The sequence below is a fragment of the Ranitomeya variabilis genome, chromosome 1 (genome assembly GCF_051348905.1).
Source record: "Ranitomeya variabilis isolate aRanVar5 chromosome 1, aRanVar5.hap1, whole genome shotgun sequence".
In the NCBI taxonomy this organism is placed as follows: Eukaryota; Metazoa; Chordata; class Amphibia; order Anura; family Dendrobatidae; genus Ranitomeya; species Ranitomeya variabilis.
In genome coordinates, this window is record NC_135232.1 from 757,407,686 (window position 1) to 757,432,405 (window position 24,720).

The 24,720-nt window shown below is 43.3% G+C and overlaps 1 protein-coding gene across 1 annotated transcript in view; it reads right to left on the reverse strand.

The window, feature by feature from the left end:
• STK11 (serine/threonine kinase 11) overlaps window positions 1–24,720 on the reverse strand; it is a 132,697-nt gene that overhangs the window by 24,895 nt on the left and 83,082 nt on the right. The window contains exon 7 of the mRNA XM_077271405.1: window positions 12,967–13,024. Coding sequence (XP_077127520.1) covers window positions 12,967–13,024 — 58 coding nt within the window. The remainder of the gene's footprint in view (window positions 1–12,966; window positions 13,025–24,720) is intronic.

Genomic DNA, 24,720 nt, shown 5'->3' on the forward strand with positions numbered 1-24,720 from the left:
CCCCAGGGCCGGGGTCAGAAGGAAGGGGAAAACAAAAACAAGGGAAGGGAGAGGTACAAAAGGGGTAATCAAGAGCCACAAGGTGCAAGCATTGCCCAATTATGCAAAACTCTGTGTGCCTGACAAACTAGCCCCCACACTGATCGTGGAAAGTGCTGCAATTACACACCGTGTATAATCTACTGCACAAAGCAAAATGGATATGGTGCAGTCAAAATCATTGGAAATCAGGTTTTATAGCACAGTTTACAAACGTTCTGCTACTTGTCAGAAACCAAACAAGAATTTATACAGCTCAACACAATATAACAAGTGGTTTCTCCAAATTCAACACTAAACCCCACTTTTAAACGATTCTTGTGGTCTCCAAATTATTCCCTCCACGGCACAGAATCCCTCATAAGAGCACGTTTACAAATTATTATTATTTATTGTTATAGCGCCATTTATTCCATGGTGCTTTACATGTGACAAATCAGGTGATTATACCTTCTGGGAGGAAGCAGAAATGTGGACATCTGTGGCCTTCCAATACGGGGGGGAATGATCCCAAGCATACCTCAATGTCCACCAAGGCTTGCTTTCAGAAGCCCTGGAAGATTCTGGAGAGGCCGTCACAGTTACCAGACATGAGCCCAGAAAAAAAAAATCTTTGCTGGGATGTGAAGACGGCAGTAGCAGCACGCAAGCCCAATAATATATTAGTGAACCGAAAGCCTATTCTTCATGGGCAATGGCTAAGATTCCTCGCAGCAGGTCATAGCAGCCAAAATGTACTCCACTGAGTGCCAACGGTTCTTATCGTGATAGGGTAGAATAAACTCGGTCTGCACTGGTCACAAAAAGGGGCATTTTGTGCTGAACTTGGAGAAACCGCTTAGTAGTGTGGAGCTTTAGTAGCTAGGTTCACGTTGCGTTATTGGGTGATCTTTAACGGACAGCGTTGCACGGCGAAAATGTCGCAATTAACGCCGTGCAACGGGTCCGTTAGCGCACCCATTGACAGCAATGTTGTTTCAGCCTGAAGCGCATCGCTAGCGCGTGCCTTTTTCGGCTCGCTGCTTGCAGCGTCCACGGCGCGCCCGAGGTCCGTTCCCCGCTCTCGCAGATCGGGGATCTGCGAGAGCGGGGACGTTAGCGCGACCCCTAAACGCGGCCCCTACAAATACATTGCGTTAGCGCAATCCGCTAGCGCTAAACGGATTGCCCTAACGCAATGTGAACCTAGCCTAATCGGTCTTGTTGAAGTGATTTAAGGCAAACAGCAGAAAGTTTGCACACTTTGCTAATATACTTAATATGCAATAATAGTAATAATTTTGATTGCATTTGAACATAAGAGGTAAGCAGCTGTGCACATCTACAATTTATAAGTGTTGGCAAATTGTAAGGATTAAAGAGGAGTCACCTGAGTAAGTGCCGAGGAGCAGTTTATATATTGTTAGACCTCGACCATAATAGTAGCTTAATATCAACACTTCTTTTTGGGGATTTCTTTCAGTTCTGCTATTACTGAACACTACTTTGCATATTAATAGGTGAAGAAAATGGCAAATTTTTAATATTAGGTTAGCAAAAACAGACTGATATTTAAAAAAACTTCATGTTGTAGAGGTGAGACGTGTGTCCCTCCCTCTGATGGCTAGAATAAAGGAGGTGAAATGGCCTCCTGGGCACAACAATCCTCCAGCATTACTTAGGAAAACTAACAGCAGCTAGAGACTAGAATGCAAGTGTATGACCTATGTTCCCCAAGGGCAACGCTCCTCTGGCCTAGGTCTATGGTCTGATGACCTGGACCGACCTTTGGCACTAAATGACTACCTGTTCAGCAGTTATTACACAGGCAGACCGTAGTAAACGATGCACACTGAGCAATCTGTAATACTGCTCTCAGCAGTGCAAGTCCAGCACGATCCACCACCAAGTATGATGGTAATTTCACTTGATGAACCAACGTTGTGCTCGTTCCTCATGTGATCGGCAGCCTATTTGCATGGCAAGATAATGGTGAAACGAGTGTTCCTAAGGGTAATCTTCCAGTGTAAATGTAACTTAAATCATTTTGGGAAGGTGTAGAGCCAGATACGATTGGTCTGGTCAGTGAGAACCTCTTGTTTGTCCATCAGAAGCTTCCTATACATGGAGGCACACCTTAACCAATGCTATTATGACAGTTTTATCACATCACCTTCACTCCAAGGGACAGGTTTATAAGAAATCAATTTGCTATTCAGTGTTGCTAATCATCAGAATATGGTTTTCCAATTACAAACATAACCAATTGTAAGTTTTCTGGACCCTGTATTTTAGAACTTAGCAGGCACCATATCTTTACAATGTCCCGGAGAGTACGTACCCGTCATCCTAATAAATCTGTTTCAATCTTTCTATAAATGCATATACTATTACGATATCTTTTACAAAGGAAGACTCAAGGAGTTGCTTTTCAAATGAAACTGGTTAATGAACACAGCAATTTATCCAAGCAGAAGTTCTGGCAAAACATCCTTGGAAACGGAACGCGTGTATTTCTTACGTGATCATACATAAAACCCAACTGTAAATTATAGAAAGATGATAAAGCTCAGCGATTTTATACAGGTTATGGAAGTCAAAGACGAGCCGTAAAGATCCCTAAAAGTGTACAGCACTCTTCTTAATAATTCACGCTCTAGCTACTGCAGAACCGCTTTTTAAATAAATGTGGAAGCTCTTTAATATTTATTAATATTGTATACTCCAATGTGGTTGGGACATAATACACACTACTGCAGTTGACGAAGTCTCTTAAAAAAAAAGTATGGGGAGTCAATTGTAAAAGGCACCCTTCCATAATACTTTCTTGCATAACGTTTGGCAATCGTAAAGACATCCAAACATTTTTGCAGACATCCTTCAGCTTCTTTCAGTGGTCTGCTGGTTTCATTTGAATTGAAATTAGTAATCAATTCTGGCTAATTTAAAATAGTCTATTTTTCCCTCATCTCCATTCTTCTCTACTATTTGTATGTGTGCTTGTGACCATTATCCTGCTGTAGAACCCATTTTCCTCAACTCAAACCTAGTTTTCTTGCACTTTGAAGCACATTTTGTTATAAAATTTTACTATAAAATGCTGTGATAATCCTCCAACTTCAATGTACTTACATGCTCATGGCCTCCAGTCCTAGAGATAGCAAAGAGGCCTCACAATATTATGGATCCTCCACTATGTTTGACTGTAGGTAGAATGCATTTTTCTCTAAACATTATGTTTTTATTTTGGCCTTTAAAAACAAAATAGCATGCATTGCCAAAGAGCTCTAGATTGGATTCATCTGTCAATAATTGTGGATTGCCTATGTAACTATTGGAAAAGTTCAATTGCTCTTTTTTACGTTTTTCATTAAGAACTGGGGTCCACTTTGGCCTTAGCCCATAAGTCTAGTCTAGTGATGAGCGAGTAAACTCGTTGCTCGGGTTTTCCCGAGCATGCTCGGGTAGTCTCTGAGTATTTAAGACTGCTCGGAGGTTTTTGTTGACGCAGCTCACCTGCATGATTTACAGCTGCTACCCAGCCTCAGTACATGTGGGGTTTGCCTGGTTGCTAGGGAATCCCAACATGTAATCATGCTGTCTAGTAGCCGCAAATCATGCAGCTGCGGCAAGGAAAACTAAATCTCCGAGCAGTTATAAATACTCGGAGACCACCCGAGCAACAGTACACTCGCTCATCACTACATAAGTCCTGTTTTTTTTTCAGTGTGACATATGGTACTGGTTAAAACCATCAATCTAGAGGTCTCCAATACACCCTGCAGTTCTATAATTGTTGTATGTTGTTTCTTTTCCATATCTTAAACCAACTTTTGTAGAGTTCTCTCATCAATTTTCCTCTTTCCACCATATCCTGGAAGGTTCATGGCTGTTACATGAGCAGCAGACCTCTTGATAAAATTTTGAACTGTTAAAGCCAGGATGCCAAGGTCCTTGGAAGCAGCCTAAAGTATACAAGACTGCTTGTGCTTGGTCATAATAGCATTTCTCGTCTGCTCACGAATCTCTCAACTTTGCCATTTTGCCCATGGATCAGGGAATACATTTCTCCCTTTTAATGAAGCACTCACATTAATATTTTTTCACAATAAATATGTGTAGATGCACATTTTGTGTAGTGTGAGTGTATCAAGATATTCATCTACAGCTGCTTTCTCCAGGATCCAGCACGGTTCTGCTATGCTTCTCATTGACGTCACCGTGATGAAGACTCTCAGCGTTACACTGCGGTCTTGGTGACTTTTGCAATGCAAGCCTAAGGATCATCAGCATGAGGCTCCATAGACTTACACTGTAAAAGAGACTTCCAGCTCACATATAGAGCACAGAGAGCCAGTTTGTCTGAATTGCGGTAACGTCACTGAGAAGACGAGCAGGACAGTGCCGAATCCAGGAGAAAGCGGCAGTTGGTAGGCGATTATATTACTACACTCACACTACACACCATGCAGTGCCGTGAGAAAGTATTCATACCCTGGGAACTTTTCCACATTTTTTTCACATTATACCCAAAAACAAATATTTTCCTGATTTTATGTGATATACCAACACAAAGTAGCAAGAATTTGTGAAGTGTAACGGAAATGATACATCATTTTCAAAGCATTTAAAAATATAAATCTGAAAATTGTGACGTGCATTTGTAGTCAGCCCCCTTTAGTCAATACTTTGCAGGATCACCTTTACCGGCAATTATGGCTGCAAGTCTTTTGGGGTATATCTCTACCAGCTTTGCCCATCTTGAGGATGACATTTATGCCCATTCTTCTATGCAAACTAGCTCTAGCTCAGTGAGATTGGATGGAGAGTGTCTGAACAGTAACCTTCAAGTCTCATCATAGATTCTCAGTGGGATTTAGGTCTGGGCATTGGGCCATTCACTCACACGCACGAATATGCTTTGATCTAAACCATATCATTTTAGTTCTGGTAGTATGTATAGGGTTGTTGTCCTGCTGGAAGGTGAAACTACGCCAAAGACACAGCTTCTGAGGGTATGTGCACACGGTCAGTAATTGATGGCGTTTTGGACGCAGCATATGTCCTCTGCGTCCAAAGTGCTGCTGCTTTTGAACACAGGTGATTCCGTATGTGTTCATCGAACCATATGGAATCACCACATCCAATACATTGTACGAGTGAAATTTATCTTGCGGAGACTCGCATCTCCGCAAGATAAATAGACATGCTGCAGTCTGTAAAGATGCACCGCATGTCAGTCTCTGAAGGTAAGCCGTGGGCGTCGGTGCACACAGTGGGCATGAGATTTCCTGGAATCCCATTCACTACACTATAACATCTGGATGCTGCGGATGTACGCAGCGTCCAACCTGCAGCATTTACTGACCGTGTGCACCTACCCTCAGGGTATGTTTCCACGTTCAGGAAACGCTGCGTTTTTGACGCTGCGTTAAGCCGCAGAGTCAAAATCGCAGCGTCCAGATGTTACAGCATAGTGGAGGGGATTTCATGAAATCCCGTCTCCACTATGCAGTAAAAGACGCATGCGGCATACCCGCGAAAACGCACATGCGGTGCGTCTTTTAAGAATGCAGCATGTCCTTGAATTGCTGAAACAACGCAAGGACAACGCAGGTGACCTGCCAGTGACCTCAGGTGCAGATTTGGTCAGGATGTTACCTGCATAAAATCCTGACCAAATCCTGAGGCAATCCTGAACGTGGACACATACCCTCACAAGTTTTCCTTCAGGATTGCCCTGTATTTACCTCTATCAATCTTCACCATTAACTCTGACCAGCTACCCTGTCCATGTTGAAGTAAAGCATCCCCATAGAATGATGTCTCCACCACCATGTTTTACAGTGGGGATGGTGTTTTCAGGGTGATGTGCAGTGTTAGTTTTCCACCACACATAGCGTTTTGCATTTAGACTAAAAAGTTCTACTTTTGTTTGTCTCATCTGACCAGAGCTCCTTCGTCCACATGCTGTTACCCCCCTTAAATGGCTTTTTCAAACTGAAAACAGGACTGCTTATGGCTTGGTTTCAAAAACTGCTCTCTTCTTCTTACTCTTCCATAAAAGCCAGATTTGTAGAGTATAGGATCAAAGGGAACCTGTCACCCCCCCCCCCAGTCGTTTCAAACTAAAAGAGCCACCTTGTGCAGCAGTAATGCTGCATTCTGACAAGGTGGCTCTTTTAATTCTGGGTGCTGTAACTAGTAACTCTCTAATTAGTGCTCTCCTTGTTTGGGATGTCTTAAGTGGACAGCCATGTCTTGGAAGATTTGCCATATGCTTTCCATTTTTAAATCATGGATTAAATAGTTCTCCTTGGGATGTTAAGAGCTTAGGAGATATATATATATATATATATATATATATATATATATATATATATATATATATATATATATATATATATATATATATATATATATATATATATGTATGTATATATATATATATATATATATATATATATATATATATTATATATATATATATATATATCCATCCTAACCCTGCTTTACTTCATAACTTTATCCCTGACTGGTCAGTTGTGTTCCTTAGTTTTCATGGTGCGGTTTGATCTCTAATGTTCTCTAACAAACCTCTGAGGCCTTCACAGAACAGCTGTAGTTATACTAAGAATAATTTACACACAGATGGACTCAGTTTACTAATTATGCGACTTCTCGAGGCAATTGGTCACTCAGCATTTTATTTAGAGGTATTCTACAGGGGGCTGAATACAAATGCACATCACAATTTTCAGATTTATATTTTTTTAAATATTTTAAAAAAAACATTATTTCCTTTATACTTCAAATACTTACTACTAAGTGCTGGTATATTGCATAAAATCCCAATTAAATATGATGACGTTTTATGGGTGTAACGCAAAAAAAAAAAAAAATGTTGAAAAGTACACAGGGTATGAATACATTTTCAAGGCACTGTTTACCCACATTTTTAAAAAAAATTGGGCAACTTTCCGATACCCGTAGCGTCTCCATTTTTCGTGGTTCTGGGGTTGGGTTAGGGCTTATTTTTTGCGTGCCGAGCTGACGCTTTTAATGATACCATTTTGGTGCAGATACGTTATTTTGATCACCCGTTATTGCATTTTAATGCAATGTCGCGGCGACCAAAAAACGTAATTTTGGCATTTTAACTTTTTTTCTTGCTAAGTCGTTTAGCAATCAGGTTAATCCTTTTTTTATTAATAGATTGGGCGATTCTGAATGTGGCAATACCAAATATGTGTAGGTTTGATTTCTTTTTTATGGTTATATTTTTATTGGGGCGAAAGGGGGGTGATTTGAACTTTTATATATTTTTTTATATTTTTAAACATTTTTTTTTTATATTTTGGCATGCTTCAATAGCCTCCATGGGAGGCTAGATTCCCCCGATCACGTAACTGGTGTCAGCAGTACGAGTACTTCCAGCCGCGTGGCCGGCAGTGCTTGTTAAATGCCGCTGTCAGTTTGACAGTAGCATTTAACTAGTTAATGGGCGCGGGCGGAACGCGATTCCGCTTGCGCCCACTGAACACACATGTCAACTGTTGAAAACAGCTGACATGTTGCGGCTTTGAGGTGGGCTCATCGCCGGAGCCCACCTCAAAGCGAGGGATACTGCCAGCTGACGTACTGTTCCGTCAGCTGGCAGAAAGGGGTTAAGCATCAAAGCCACCATACATAGGTTAACCAAAGCAATACCAGCACTGACAGTGTGGGGACAGGCAAGTGTAATTTATCATGTTATTCCAATTTTGTCCTTTGCTTCAAACTAAACAGCCGGAAACATTAACCCCTTCACGACAAGCGCCGTACTAGTACGGCGCATGTCGTGTCTTCCCCTAGGATGTGGGCTCCGGCGGTGAGCCCACATCAAAGACGCGACATGTCAGCTGTTTTGAACAGCTGACATGTGCGCGCAATAGTGGCAGGTGGAATCACGATCCACCCGCCGCTATCAACTAGTTAACTGCCGCTTCCGGCCATCGGGCCGGAAAAGCGAGCATCGCCGACCTTCATCACATGATCGGGGGTCAGTGATGCGTTGCCATAACAACCAGAGGTCTCCTTGAGACCTCTATGGTTGTTGATGTCGGATTGCTATTAGCGCCACCCTGTGGTCGGCGCTCAGAGCAATGCAGTAATTCTGCTACATAGAGGCGATCTGAGCTTCGCCTCTATGTAGCAGAGCCAATCAGGCTATGCCAGCTTCTAGCCTCCCATGGAGGCTATTGAAGCATGGCAAAAGTAAAAAAAAAGTTTTAAAAAATATGAAAAAAATAAAAAAAATATAAAAAGTTTAAATCACCCCCTTTCGCCCCATTCAAAATAAAACTGGTTACTGCAGTTTGTAGGCTTGTCGGAAGAGGTTCTGTTTGAAGGTTTCGATGGTAGGCGAGAGTCTGATATGTTGTGGTAGAGAGTTCCAGTGTAGGGGAGATGTGCGAGAGAAATCTTGTATGCGATTGTAGGAAGAGGAGATAAGAGGGGAGTGGAGAAGGAGATCTTGTGAGGATCGGAGGTTGCATGCAGGAAAGTACCGGAAGACGAGGTCACAGATGTATGGAGGAGACGGGTTGTGGATGGCTTTGTATGTCATGGTTAGGGTTTTGTACTGGAGTCTCTGGGTAATGGGGAGCCAGTGAATGGATTGACAGAGGGGAGAGGCCGGGGAATAGCGGGAGTACAGGTGGATTAGTCGGGCAGCAGAGTTTAGAATAGATTGGAGGGGTGCGAGAGTGTTAGCGGGGAGGCCACAGAGCAGCAGGTCACAGTAGTCGAGGCAGGAGATGATGAGGGCATGGACTAGGGTTTTTGCAGATTATTTGTTTAGGAATGTACGGATCCGTGAAATATTTTTGAGTTGAAGGCGCCAGGAAGTGGAAAGAGCTTGGATGTTTGGTTTCAAGGGGAGATCAGTGTCGAGGATTACCCTGAGACAGCGAGCTTGTGGGACTGGGGAGAGTGGGCAGACGTTTACTGTAATGGATAGGTTTGTGGGGGGGGGTCGCGTGAGATGGGGGAAAGATGATGAATTCTGTTTTGTCCATGTTAAGTTTTAGAAATCTAGCGGAGAAGAAGGATGAAGTAGCGGACAGACAGAGGGATTCTGGTTAGTAGTGTGGTGATATCTGGTCCAGAGATGTAGATCGGCGTGTCATCAGCATAGAGATGATACTGAAAGCCGTGAGATTCTATGAGCTGTCCCAGGCCAAAGGTGTAAATGGAGAAGAGCAGGGGCCCTAAGACTGAACCTTACGGGACTCCCGACAGATAGAGGGCGAGGTGATGAGGTGGTGTGTGAGTGGGAGACGCTGAATGTCCGGTCAATTAGGTATGACGAGATCAAGGATAGGGCTAAGTCTGTGATGCCAAGGGATGAGAGGGTCTGTAATAATAGGGAATGGTCCACTGTGTCAAAGGCAGCCGACAGGTCGAGGAGGAGAACAGAGTAGTGTCGCTTGCTCTTGGCGGTTAAGAGGTCGTTGGTGACCTTAGTTAGGGCAGTTTCAGTGGAATGGGGTGACCGGAAGCCAGATTGTAAGCGGTCAAAGAGGGAGCAAGAAGAGAGATGGGAGGACAGTTCAAGGTAGACGTGTTGTTCCAGTAGTTTGGAGGCATAAGGGAGAAGTGATATAGGGCGATAGCTAGATACAGATGATGGGTCAAGAGAGGGCTTTTTGAGGATAGGTGTGATGGAGGCATGTTTAAAGCTTGAGGGGAAAACACCAGTTGTTAGTGATAGGTTGAAGAGATGGGTTAGGGTTGGGATGAAGACTGTGGCAAGGTTTGGGATGAAGTGGGATGGGATCGGGTCAAGTGCACATGTGGTGAGTTGCGATCTTGAGAGTAGAGTGGAGAGTCGATCTTCTGTAATGGTGGGGAAGTTGGTTTTGGAGGTGGAGGGTGGGCGGTTGGGAGGAAGGGCGCGGGGGGTTGTCGACTAAAACTGTCTCTGATGTTATCAATCTTCTGCTTGAAAAATGAGGCAAAGTCTTCAGCTGAGATAAGTGGGGAGGGAGGAGGTGCTGGGGGACAGGAAAGAATTGAAGGTGTTGAATAACTGTTTAGGGTTGTGAGACAGGGAGGATATGAGAGATGAGAAGTAGGTTTGTTTAGCTGTGGCGAGTGTGGTCTTGAAAGTAGTGAGGGACTGTTTGAATGCGATGAAGTGCTCATTAAAGTGTATCATTAAAAACATCAGCTCTGCACGCAAAAAATTAACCCTCACCCGACATCCTGAAAAATGGAAAAGCTACGGGTATCAGAATATTGTGCAATTTATTTTTGTTTTAAGCAAAGTTTGGATTTTTTTTCACCACTTAGATAAAAAATAACCTAGACATGTTTGGTGTCTATGAACTCGTAATGACCTGGAGAATCATAACGGCAGGTCAGTTTTAGAATTTAGTGAACCTATCAAAAAAAGCCAAACAAAAAACAAGTGTGGGATTGCACTTTTATTTGCAATTTCACTGCACTTGGAATTTTTTTTCCTGTCTTCTTGTACAAGACATGGTAAAACCAATGGTGACGTTAAAAAGTACAACTTGTCCCGCAAAAAACAAGCCCTCACATGGCCATATTGACGGAAAAATATAAAAGCTATGGCTCTGGGAAGGAGGGGAGCGAAAAACGAAAACGCAAAAACGAAAAAGGGCTGCATCTTGAAGGGGTTAAAGGCTATATCAGGGACTTTATAAAAACAAAAAATGTACCCAAGCACTAACAGGCAGGTAATTGCGACTTACCTGCCTGTTGTGCACAGCGCTGTTCCTCCCCGGCTCCTGCTGGGGATTCGGAAGCTGCTGCTAACTTCACCTCTACAGAGAGCAGACTTCCTATCCGCTCCGCTATGTTGACCGGTCGGGACTTCCAGCGTCATTCTGATTGACAGCTGGATCACCGCTGTCTAACTGGGGGAGTCGGCTGTCCGTCAGGATGATGTCGGAAGTCCCGCCCTGTTGCATCAGCAGACACAGCTGAATCGCCGGCAGGAGCAGTATGTGACCGCTCTGTGCTGGGGAAGAACTATCTCCCTGTTAGCGTTTAGGCACTTTTTTTTTTTTTTTTAATAAAATCCCTGATACCCCCTTTTAGCTGTGTCCTGGCACAATCTTTTTCCCTACCAAGTTTTTATATTGTCATTTTTTCACAATTTTATGTCGTATCACTCACTAAACTTTTTTCTACAGGAGATCTTTTACATAGTATACTTTAGGGGAAACAATAATGAGGACCACAACTGTATATAAAAAGGGAACATGATTATTATCCATAGCAACTAGATTCCAGCTAACTGGAAAAAGGAACAATCTTCTTGACAGTTATAAGCAACACTGTCACCACATGTTTAACGGGGTCTGGTGTACAGGCTTGGCTTCACAGACTTTGCTTTCTATCAGAACTGATAAAGCAGGAAAGATAGGGGAAGTGTTTGTAGCTCAATAGGCGGCTTTTAAATGCAAGGATAATCTTTGTCTGAGACACAGAAGAAAAACAGAACAGAAACAGACTGGTTAGGGCTGCAGGCTTTTTAACATTAAAAAACTACCAGTAAAACGCAGACAGTCTTAGGAGACCGTGCTACTGCAGGCTGTGCTTGTGATGGGCTAATGATCATTTTGTGTATGCTACATTCCTTAAAGAGAACCTGTCATCAGGATTATCCATGTTACACAAAGTATGGGGACAATGGCGCTATCATACTGGTTTAATAGATAGTGTAGAAATCTGCAGCCTGGTTTTTGGTAAATCATCATTAGAAGCTTAGAATTCCTAAACTTAGTGCATTGAGGGGAGACTGTGGGTAGAGGGTCTTCGGCTCTGCTCTGCCCCTCTGCTTCCTCTGGTGTCTTTGTATTCTCCTTCAATTAAATCTGGCTCTGCACCATCCTAGTTGCGGGTGGCGCTTGTGCAGATTTATCTGGTGGCAGGCTGCAGGAAAATGGTGGTCGTGGCGGTGCATGCAGGAACAGATTTAGGTTTTGGCTCAAACAGTGGCTCAGTGGTTAGCACTGCAGCCTTGCAGCGCTGGGGTCCTGGGTACTAATCCCACCAAGGAGTTTGTATGTTCTCCCCGTGTTTGCGTGGGTTTTCTCCAGGTACTCCGGTTTCCTCCCACACTCCAAAGCCATACTCATAGGGATTCTAGATTGTGAGCCCCATCGGGGACAGTGTCGATAATGTCTGTAAAGTGTTGTGGAATTAATGGCGCTATATAAAAGTGAGTAAAATAAATAATAAATGACAAGCCAAGATCTCATTCTGAGCATGCGCCGCTATTTTACTGAAGACTGACGGAGGTCGATCTGCCATTGCCCAGGAGCCAGCCACCAGATCAATCTGCTCAAGTGTCGCCCGCAGTTAGGAATGTGCCAGTGCAAAATTTAAATGAGGAAGTAGATAAAGACACCAAAGGCAGCTGAAGGGCTGTGGCAGAGCCAAAGACCGTACCCCCAGTCCTGCCCCACAATCCCCCGCACCCACCCGATGCACGAAGAATTTATCCAAAACTTCTAATAATGATTTAGCAAAAACCAGGCTGCAAATTTCTAAACTGAAGTATCTACTGAAATCGGTATGGCCGCACCATTATGCCCATATCTTTAGGGTAACACGGATAATCCTGATGACAGGTTTTCTTTAAAAGCGTTTTAATGCAGTCCCATCCACAGCGACCCTTCTAAGTTTACACAACAGAGTTTTATCAAGATATCAGCTACTTTGCAAAACTGAAGAAAAAAAACATAGCAATAATGCTGAGCCACATGAACAGACCTAAACTGCAAACGTCATGCCGGGCACCTTAGGCTGGGAGTTCACAGGTAATGTCAATCAGCTAGACACCCAGATCGGCTTAGTCCATTTACCTGTGCAAGCAGCTTGTATTAAACTGGGGTGACTGTACTAAAATTAAACCCAGGAAACTTGACTTACTTGTGTCGACGGATCTGCTGTATTGAAAACCGCTTAGTTGGGTCATATTCCAGCATTCCTAGAAGAAAAAAAGCCTTTAAATCTGGAGAACTGAAGCTAAAATAAGAACATCACATTTATCATAAGATGTGCAGAGCACCAGTCAGCTACCCTAACAAAAAAAAGTCTAAAATGAAAGAACGTGGTTAACAAAAAGGTTTCCTTAAACCCTTAGTGACCGAGCCAGGTTTGACCTTAATGACCAAGCCAAATTTTACAATTCTGACCTCTCTGTCACTTTGTGGTAGTAAACTCTGGAAAGCTTCAATGGATCCCATTGATTCTGAGACTTTTTTTTTCGTGACATATTGTACTTCATGATCGTGGTAACATTTCTCCGATATGACTTGCGTTTTTTAAAAAAAGGAAATCTGGCAAAAATTTTGGAAATTTTAGCAATTTTCAAACCTAATTTTTATGCCCTTACACCAGAGAGTTACGGTAAGTCACATGCAATAGTTGATATTCATTTCCCACATGTCTACTTTACATCAGCACAATTTTTAAAACATAAATTTATTTTTGTTAGGAAGTTAGAACACAATTTACTAAACCTTTTTTTTTTTTTTTTTTTTTTTTAAGGCCCACATTACATTTGAGGGGACTTTATCTGAGAGAAAATACCCAAAAGTGACACCATTCTAAAAACATCACCCCTCAAAGTACTCAAAACCACATCCAAGAAGTTTATTAACCCTTCAGGTGCTTCACGAGAACTGAAGCAATGTGGAAAGAAAAAAATTAACATTTAACTTTTTTCAAAATTTTTTTACTTTAGATGAAAACGGTTATTTTCACAAGGGTAACAGGAAAAAAATGGACCCCGAAATTTGTTGTGCAATTTCTCCTGAGTACGCGATATCCCATATGTGGGGGAAATCTACTGTTTGGGCGCATGGCAGAGCTCGGAACGGAAAGAGCACTGTTTCACTTTTTGAATGCAAAATTGGCTAGAATCAAGAGTGGACGCCATGTCACGTTTGGAAAGCCTCTGATATGCCTAAACAGTGGAAATCCCCCACAACTGACCCCATTTTGGAAACCACACCCCACAAGGATTTTATCCAGGTATATAGTGAGCATTTTGAACCTACAAGTACGACACAGTTTCGGTTGTCATATTGAATATGTCGCCCTTAGTGTTGAGCACAAGTGCTCGCTACTCCAGTTTGCATCGGGTATTCAGGTATGCACCAAATATCGTGGGTACTAGAGTGACATGCTCAAGCCTCAACCCGCATGTTTCACGGCTGTTAGACATCCAGAAAAAAAAACGTGGGGATCCACAATACTCCTTGCATACCCAAGCACCAAACACAAACTCAAGTAGAGAGCACTTGCGTCAACACTATAGCTGTCATATCGCCATTTTTTTTTTACTTTTGAAAAAAAAAAAAAACAATTCTAACTGCAACAAATAGAAAAAATAAAAAATAAAGAAAATACAGTTTTTAAATTTTTTTCTACCTAAGGGGGTGACAAAGGGGGATTTGATTTACTTTTTTTTTTTCTTTTTATCACTGTGAACGGATCTATCACAGTGATCAAAGGGAACCAATAGGAAAAATTCCCTATGGTTGCTGGTTACCGGCCAGCAAATCTCGGCAAGCACATTGTGCGTGCATCCGCCATTTTTTTTCAAGGAAGATGAGGCGGAGGGCAGGGGGACGGAGCAGGAGGGCCTGGAGATGGTGAAGGTGTCCTGGTGGGGGGTGTTGGGGAAACCCTCTTCAATGATATGCTAGATCATAAACCATATCAGAGAATAGAGAAATTTTAAAATCTGACTTTTTTTGTGATTGCCAGCGATCACGTGACAGGGGACCGTAAAAACCGGTCTTAATAATGTTCTACTGGGTCTCAGCTGCCCCTAGTAGTCGAGACCCTGGAGATTTTCAGACGCTGGGGATCACTATACCCTTATTTCTCAGTGCCATTAAAAAGCGGTGCTGAGGAATAAGTACCCTCATTTACTGCCGTTAAAAGGCGTATCGGCGGTCATTAAGGGGTTAAAACCCTGCATACTGTTGGGTCTCATTCCTCCAGAAAATGTATGCATACATTGATTATTTATTCAGTTAAGACACATTATGGCTATGTTCACATGTTGCGTTTTTGCAGTGCAGCATTTTTTATGCACATTTTAAGCTGCGTTTTACAGCCTGAGATTTCAGAAATCTCAAGGGCACTTTTTTTTTCTGACCGATTCTTCCTCAAAATGGTGCCAGCCTTTTTGTCCTCTAGCAAAATGGCACCGGCGCCTGGGCAGTAGCATCCATCGCATTATGAATTATGCTACTTTGCAGGCATGGCCGGCGCCACTTTAGAGGAAGAATTTTTTTCTCTCAAGCAATTTATATCACTAAATAAAATGAATATATGGATATTATAGATCTGGTCCTGCTACAGTGCAGGCGCCACTGCCTGCATGTTGAATGTAATTTTTTTTTTTTAACCTACGTTAGGCTATGTGCGCACGTTGAGAAATTTCTGCATCTCTTAGCAGGAAAAACGCTGCGGAAAAAAAAACTGCATTTTAGCTGCATTTTTGTACAACAATGAACGTTTTTTTAAATATCTTTATTTAGTTCAAAAAAAGTTTTATGATGTAATTTCTTGGTTCAACACACCCTTTTTCATGCTGATGCAGTAGCGTCAGGGTAATGGGATTAGGGCTTGATGTCTGCAGCTGTCATTGACACCTAGCTCTAGGCTTAAGGTACCTTCACACTAAGCGACTTTGCAGCGAGAACGACGACGATCCGTGACGTTGCAGCGTCCTGGATCGCGATCTCGTTGTGTTTGACACGCAGCAGCGATCTGGATCCCGCTGTGATATCGCTGGTTGGAGCTAGAAGTCCAGAACTTTATTTCGTCGCTGATCACCCGCTGTCCATCGCTGGATCGGCGTGCGTGACGCCGATCCAGCGATGTGTTCACTTGTAACCAGGGTAAATATCGGGTTACTAAGTGCAGGGCCGCGCTTAGTAACCCGATATTTACCCTGGTTACCATTGTAAAAGTAAAAAAACCCAAAACAATACATACTCACATTCTGATGTCTGTTACGTCCCCCGGCGTCCACAGGGTTACGCGCTGCTGCTCAGAGCTCCCTGCACTGTGTGTCAGCGCCGGCCGTAAAGCAGAGCACAGCGGTGACGTCACCGCTGTGCTCTGCTTTACTGCCGGCGCTGACACATTCAGTGCAGGAAGCTCTGAGCAGCAGCGCGTAACCCTGTGGACGCCGGGGGACGTAACAGACATCAGAATGTGAGTATGTATTGTTTTGGTTTTTTTTACTTTTACAATGGTAACCAGGGTAAATATCGGGTTACTAAGCGCGGCCCTGCACTTAGTAACCCGATGTTTACCCTGGTTACCCGGGTGCTGCAGGGGGACTTCGGCATCGTTGAAGACAGTTCCAACGATGCCGAAGTCGTTCCCCTGATCGCTAGTCGCTGGAGAGAGCTGTCTGTGTGACAGCTCCCCAGCGACCACACAACGACTTACCAACGATCACGGCCAGGTCGTATCGCTGGTCGTGATCGTTGGTAAATCGTTTAGTGTAACGGTACCTTTAGTAATGAAAAGGTGTCAGCCCGACACCCTCATTACAAAGCCGATAAGTAAACAAACACACACACACACACACATATTGTCACCAACCTATGTAGGAGCGCTAACAGAACGGACGTACATAGGCTGCAACCAGACAGCAACTGTTATTTTAAAGGAAAAAAAAAAGTAAACTAAAAAATTGGGTGGGCTCCCGAGTAATTTTAATAACCAGCAGAGAGAAAGCGGACAGCTGAGGGCTGTTAATATTCTGGGAAGGAGCCAATAGCCATAAAGGTTCCCAGGCTATTAATATCAGCTCACAGCTGTTTGCTTAGATTTTACTGGCTAGTTTACAGGGGGACCCCAGAAAAAAATTGACATAGGGTCCCCCTATAAAATCTAACCAGCAAAGGCTAGGCAGACAACTGCAGCCTGATATTAATAGCCTAGGAAGGGGCCATTGATATTGGCCCCTCCCAGACTAAAAACATCAGCTCTCAGCTGCCCCAGAAAAGGTGCATCTATGCGCCAAATCTGGCAAATAGCCTCGCTCTTCCCACTTGCCCTTTAGCGGTGGCGTCTATTAGACACCTATCCATTACTAACCCTCACAATGATATTGTATAAATACAAAGATACCCAGAATAAAGTCCTTTATTTGAAATAATAACAGACTCCTTTAATAATCTTAATTAAGCCATACTCACCGAAATGTCTCCTGCAACAAAAATAAAATAATAAACCACAATAATACTCACCTGTCCGCCGAGAAGATAATCCATAATGTCCCACGACAGTCCTGATCACTTTGAGAGCAGTCACATCAGTGATGTGACTGCTATCAAAGACAGCCGGTGATACACTGATCTCCCTTATGGCACAACTGCTGCATGGGAAAGTTCTCACTCAGCAGTGCCATGAGTGAGAGCACCAGAGCTGATGAACTCCGGCGAACTCTCAGGGCAGCTCAGTGATACACTTCGGGAGCGATAACTTCCTGTCAGTGTATTACGTTTACGGTTGGGTTAGGGGTGTGTCAGGATTAGGGGTATGGTTAGGGTTGGAATTAGGGTTAGGGGTGTGTTGGGGTTAAGGGTGTGGTTAGGGTTGGGATTAGGCTTAGGGGTGTGTTGGAGTTAGGGCTGGAGTTAGAATTGGGAGGTTTCCACTGTTTAGGCACACCAGGCGCTCTGCAAACGCAACATGACGTCCGATCTCAATCCATACAATTCTGCGTTGAAAAAGTAAAACGGTGCTCCTTCCCTTCTGAGCTCTGTCGTGCGCCCAAACAGTGGTTTACCCCCACATATGGGGTATCAGCGTACTTAAGACAAATTGGACAACAAGTTTTGGGGTCCAATTTCTCCCGTTACCCTTGGGAAAATACAAAACTGGGGGGCTAAAAATCATTTTTGTGGAAAAAAAAGGATTTTTTTTTATTTTCACGGCTCTGCGTTATAAACTTTAGTGAAACACTTGGGGGTTCAAAGTGCTCACCACACATCTAGATAAGTTCCTTAGGGGGTCTACTTTCTAAAATGGTGTAATTTGTGGGGGATTTCAATGTTTAGGCACATCAGGGGATCTTCAAACCCGACATGGCGTCCTCTCTCTATTCCAGGTAATTTTGCATCGAAAAGTCAAATGGCGCTCCTTCCCTTCCGAGCTCTGCCATGCTCCCAAACAGTGTTTTACCCCCACACATGGGGTATCGGCGTACTCAGGACAAATTGTACAACCACTTTTGGGGTACAATTACTCCTGTTATCCTTGGTAAAATAAAACAAATTGGATCAGAAGTAAAATGTTTGTGAAAAAAAGTTAAATGTTAATTTTTTTTTCAAACATTCCAAAAATTCCTGTGAAACACCTGAAGGGTTAATAAACTTCTTGAATGTGGTTTTGAGCACCTTCAGGGGTGCAGTTTTTAGAATGGTGTCACATTTGGGTATTTTCTATCATATAAACCCCTCAAAGTGACTTCAAATGTGATGGGGTCCCTAAAAAAAAAATGGTGTTGAAAAAACGAGAAATTGCTGGTCAACTTTTAACCCTTATAACTCCCTTACAAAAAAAAATTTTGATTCCAAAATTGTGCTGATGTAAAGTAGACATGTGGGAAATGTTACTTATTAAGTATTTTGTGTGACATATCTCTGTGATTTAAGGGCATGAAAATTCAAAGTTGGAAAATTGCGAAATTTTCTAAATTTTCGCCAAATTTCAGTTTTTTTCCCCAAATAAACTCAAGTAATATCAAGGAAATTTTACCACTAACATGACGTACTATACGTCACCAGAAAACAGTGTCAGAATCACCGGGATCCGTTGAAGCGTTCCAGAGTTATAACCTCATAAAGGGACAGTGGTCAGAAATGTAAAAATTGGCCCGGTCATTAACTTGCAAACCACCCTTGGGGGTGAAGGGGTCAAGGAAATTTACTGATCATGAGCACAACACTTCAGGACTGTCAATGCATTAGCTTGCATAAGAATTCCATAGCGTCTTTGGCCCATTTCCACATGGAAAAAAAGTCGCGAAAACGCATCAAAAACAAACTGCGCACATATAGCCTTATATTCAGTATGTAAACTAGGGGCAGGTCACTGAGGGATCAGTGACCTGTCAGCAGTCTTCACTAGGAATACCAACAGAGTCAAAACAAAAGAAAGTCAAAACCGCACCCCTTCACATATAAATTGAAGGTCTCAGTGGACACAAGGGCGCACGTCCAAAACCAGGGAGCCCATCCCAGCCAGTATCAAGACCACAAAGAATAAAAAGACAGCGCCACAATGGATGGTGAAAAAATAGGAGCTTACATTTATTCTGCCTCCTGTAGCGACGTTTCGGTCAACAGACCCAACAGACAGTGCTTGATAAAGGAGTGGTCTCAGGGAGTGTTCGGTGGTATGACTGCCATCCCAGACTGGTGCGGCAAATTCAGCAGTGCTTGTGGTGCGGGGGCTCCGACGACTTTTTCTGAAAGCCCAGAACCCCCGCACATCCATTGCAGTGATGCGGTGGCCTCCGGGGGCGGTGTATGCTCAGATTGAGATCTCGGCAACGAGATCTCGGGAGACGAGATCTTGGCATCAAGACAGGAACAAGAGCAAGCGACGCATTTTGAACAAGGTTGTTCTTTATCAAGCTTACTTAAAATAACCAAATACACAGGTGCAATTAAACAACATAAAGTCGCATTCATTATTCAGGCCACTTTAGCACCAAAGCAGCCTCAAAATACGACAGCAAAATCACCAGTGAAGCCGCTTCAGGAAAAAAAAATGGATTTTTGTTTAGCTTTGCTTAGGAAAACGTAGCCTAACTCGTCCCAATTTTCTCTCAATAACCATTGGGCAATGCCATACTACTCGAAGTCTGGATAAGTAGCATGTTACAGTTTCACTTGAAAAGAACTTCAGTTGCCAGTTTTCACGATCTCAGTATCCCAGATGTTCAGGAACTTTCCCCATCCCAAAGCCTTGACAGTTTTTAAATCATGTATCCAAACCAGCAATATAACATAAGGTGGAGGTTAGGTGTCTTCTGTATCTACTAAATAATTCTAAAATAACTGATATCACATCATAAATGTATGGTACAATATTTTTATGGCCAGAATTCATACAGAGCATTGTCACCATTGCAGAACCACAATAACAGTTTTAAAGAGAACCTGTCATGCTGACAATGGTAACTGATCTGCAAGTATAGTGTTATGGAGCAGGAGGAGATGTTACATATTTTTGTTGGAAACATTCAAGAAAAAACTTACAGTACATTTTTTTAATCGAAATCCCTGGTGTTTGTATGTATCCAAGTCTAGTAGGCTTCCTACTCAGTGATGGTCTTCTCTGTATAACTGTATGCATGCAGATCTGTCAATCACTGAGTAGGTCCGCCCACTGGACTCGTATGCATTCAAACACCAGAGATTTTGTCACAACTCTGTTGTCGGGTATTCCGGGACCAGGGGCTCCTTCCCTGTTCCTGCCGCTAGGGAAGCACTAGCTTGCCCTGTTCCCTAAATCAAAGTAGGAGAATAAGGGAATTAGCAAACAACCAAAAGCTCACAACAGTCTTAGATAAATCCACCAAACGTCTTCTCAAAACAACAAACCACCATCCCCTAAACCATGCAGCTTGCCAGAGCCCAGACTATAAAAGGAAAGGGGAGTGGCTAACAGTGAACAGGTGAGAACCTTAATGCAGGAAAGCTTCCAGGAGCTCTCAACGGAGCAGATTAACCCATGCACTGCTAAAAGAAATCTGAACCGTTTAATATGAAGGTGAAGGAGTAGAAGAAATCAGACTCTGCAGTTTTATGGCTCCACTCTCTAGCGGAAAACCCGTAACAGATTTCAAATTATAAAGTACAAGTTATACTGAATCATTAAAAAAAAAAAACCTATATCATTCTGAACACCTTCTCTATAACGTGCTGTCCACAGTTTAGACTACATGTAGAATGTGACACTTTCCCTTTAGAGGGGTTTTCCACTTTCATGAAAGTGTTCCCCAAACTGTAAAATACTCATCCTCTCTGGGGTGAATCACAACTGCTACTCTAGTCACAGTGTTTTGGCTGCAGCAGTAATGTCATGTCTATATCACACGTCACTGCTCTAGGCAGTCACTAAGCTCAGCAGCTGTGCCAGGTTGATGACCTTAGAGACAGGCTACAGTAGTGACGTGTGCTGTTGATGTGACACCACCACTGCAGCCAAAACTGAAGGACCTCATCAACGTCAGGAAACCGGCACTGGACCCAAGGAGGGAGAGTACCTGCAGAGATTATTTTAGGCACAATTTGTTGAAAGTGGACAAGCCCTCTAAGAGCACAAATAAGTAGGTACTGAAGATTACACAGTTACTAACTGTAGTTTGTGCTTATTCAGCTTCAGACAGGAGGGGTCTGAACACGGTTTTGTTGACATAGGCCCCATGCATGCGTCACAGACATGTGCACAGGACCTACTGTTCCACGTTAGGGGGCCATAAGCACTCTGCAGTATCTCCGAACAGCACGGAATGATACAATTACTGTAATCTAGAAGCCATTCTTTACTGTGCACAGCTCTTATATGGTTGTTCGCATAAGGGCATAAGTGTTTTGCTGTGAGCCTGTGATTCTGCACTGCATACCTAGTGCATATTATTAGTACATGCTGTGAGTATACTATCAGTGCATAGTATTTGAACACATGACGATTACATGGAAATGGGAGTTTCCTGTGACCTTCTGAAACACACTGATACCTACGCTGCGGCCCACAATGCCATTCTGGGTGGTCACCTACCTTTTGGTTGTTTCCATTTACTTTCCAGGTTAGAGAAAACGGGTATTGTGTAAGGAAATCGAATCCTAAATATTAACATGTGTGTCTCCTGATTTCTGTGTGGCTTTCCAGAAAGCCAAGGAGGCCACACATGGGCAGATAACTTCCTTGTAGTTTGGGGAGAGCAGTGAAGCATGGAGTGGCGTCAGCTACTCACAAACTACAGTGTACACAGTGCATACACGACTTCCTTTTTGGAGGAGAAAAGAACCCCCCAATTCTCTAATAGGAGTACGGAAAGTGGAACCAGCACCTATCAAACAGTTATGCCATGAAAGGCTTTAATAGCAAGACCCTTTTCTTTTTTATTGTGATGAATATGACAAAAGGGGCCCTCAGGTCACAAAAGGTTGTGCCATCCCCACAAAGAGGAGGCAGATCAAATCTGGGGAACAGTAGTGGATATTCCGTTTACATGATTCTTTTGCGTAAACCATTTTTTTAAAAGATTTGCTTTTTTTATGATCTTATGTAAAGAATACCTTCTATAACTGATAAGACCTGCATACAAACTGATTCAAGACATCAAACGACTTTTTTTGTAGCTCTTGCAATCTCAGGCTTCAAAAACCTTGTGGGCTTTATTTGTATGTAAGGCTGAGATGAGATTATTCAGGAAAGCTATTTACATTCTAGAAGAGTAAGGGCTTCTCTCAGACTCCAGCCAGTGTGATGCTAGGCTCCCCTCCTTCCTACCCCAGCCACCCACACAAAGCCACGCAGCTCTGCACCACTGAATGAAGGTTTACATTAATAACCTCTATGGAGCTTGCCATGAATGAAAAGACGTCAGAGCTGCTCCTGGACACACTGTGGAGGGGGTTTGATTGCGTATGAAATATTCAGGTAAAAATGGGCATGATGGAGCAGCTCCCCTCACTGGACAGCAGAGGTATTGCAGAAACCTCCATTCTATTTAACAGCGAGATGCTGCTGCATTAAACCGAGAAGAATGGGAACTAGAACCACGAAGCTTCCATCAGTGGTTTAGCAGTACTCCATAGTTCAGACAGATATTTGTCCTAAAGCCAGTATATTGGGTCTAGCCATCGCCATACCAATCTCCTTCATACATCCATTGTGTCAGTATAGAATTAAAATGCTTATAATTAACATTATGTATAACAAAACCACAAATTCTATTTTAACCTAAATTAATATATTCCTTCTATTCCTTCAATCTTTTCCTTCAGTCAGTGGCAGCTGAAAAAAAAACAAACAAAAAGGAGTTCCAGCCGAAGAGCACGGTAGGTCCACACGGGGAGATGAAGGATTGAAGCTCCACTTAGTTGGTAGGGGATTCCTATCCCTCCTTCCAGGTCAGCTACTCCTGCTTGCACATAGATCAATGCAGTGGAAGTTAAACCATCTATGGGAGTGATTGCCTAATCAAGAGCCTCATAGAATTTAATGGATAAAAAGACTTTTACCACTCAATAACAAGTAAACAAACTGAGTCAAATGTACTGGTTTAGGTTCCCCCTAATCAGGATAGTCAAACTTCTAAAGTATTATCAGTAAGAAGTTATTTGTCTATCCTGATGAAGGGGAAACCTGAAACTTGTGATTTGACTCAGTTTCTTTATTTGTTATCAAGTGGTAAAAGTCTCTTACTCCATTAGGGTTCTGTCACACAGTGCAATTTTGATCGCTACGACGGCACGATCCGTGACGTCGCAGCGATCGTATGAGTATCGCTCCAGCGTCGTAGACTGCTGTCACACGTTGCAATCACGGCGCTGGAGCGATGCCGAAGTCCCCGGGTAACCAGAGCAGGGCCGCGCTTAGTAACCCGATGTTTACCCTGGTTACCAGCGTAAACGTAAAAAAAACAAACAGTACATACTTACATTCCGGTGTCTGTCCCCCGGCGTTCTGCTTCTCTGCACTGTGTAAGCGCCATAGCCGGAAAGCAGAGCGGTGACGTCAGACGTCACCGCTGTGCTCGCTTTCTGGCTGGCCGGCGCTCACAGTGCAGAGAAGCTGAGACGCCGGAGGACAGACACCGGAATGTAAGTATGTACTGTTTGTTTTTTTTACATTTACGCTGGTAACCAGGGTAAACATCGGGTTACTAAGCGCGGCCCTGCGCTTAGTTACCCGATGTTTACCCTGGTTACAAGCGAACACATCGCTGGATCGCTGTCACACACAACGATCCAGCGATGTCAGCGGGTGATAAAGCGACGAAAGAAAGTTCCAAACGATCTGCTACGACGTACGATTCTCAGCAGGATCCCTGATCGCTGCTGCGTGTCAGACACTGCGAAATCGTAACGATATCGCTAGAACGTCACGAATCGTACCGTCGTAGCGATCAAAATTGCACTGTGTGACAGTACCCTTACATTAATAAAATGCACTGACAGTGCACTCTTCCTGGTTCAGGACTTCTCATCAGAGCCACAGAGGGAGCGCAAGGTCACTGTGCATTAAAAGTATGTGCACATGATAAGTAATTGCTGCGGATTTGATGCTGCGTACTTATGCAGTGTCAAACCCGCAGTTTCCAGTTGTTACAGTATAGTAGAAGGGATTTCTCAAAATCCCATGCCAACTTTGCATCCACAGATGCCCACGGCTCACCCACGGAGACTGACATGCAGGGCGTCTTTCCAGACTGCAGCATGTCTATTTCTCTTGTGGAGACGCGAGTCTCCGCAACAGAAATTTCACCAGTAGAATGTATTGGACGCGGTGAATTACACGGTTCAGTGAACACATGCGGTTTTACCTGTGTTCAATAGCCGGCAGCGCTTTGGATGCAGCGGACATGTGCTGTGTCCAAAACGCTATTAGTTCTGGATCGTGTGC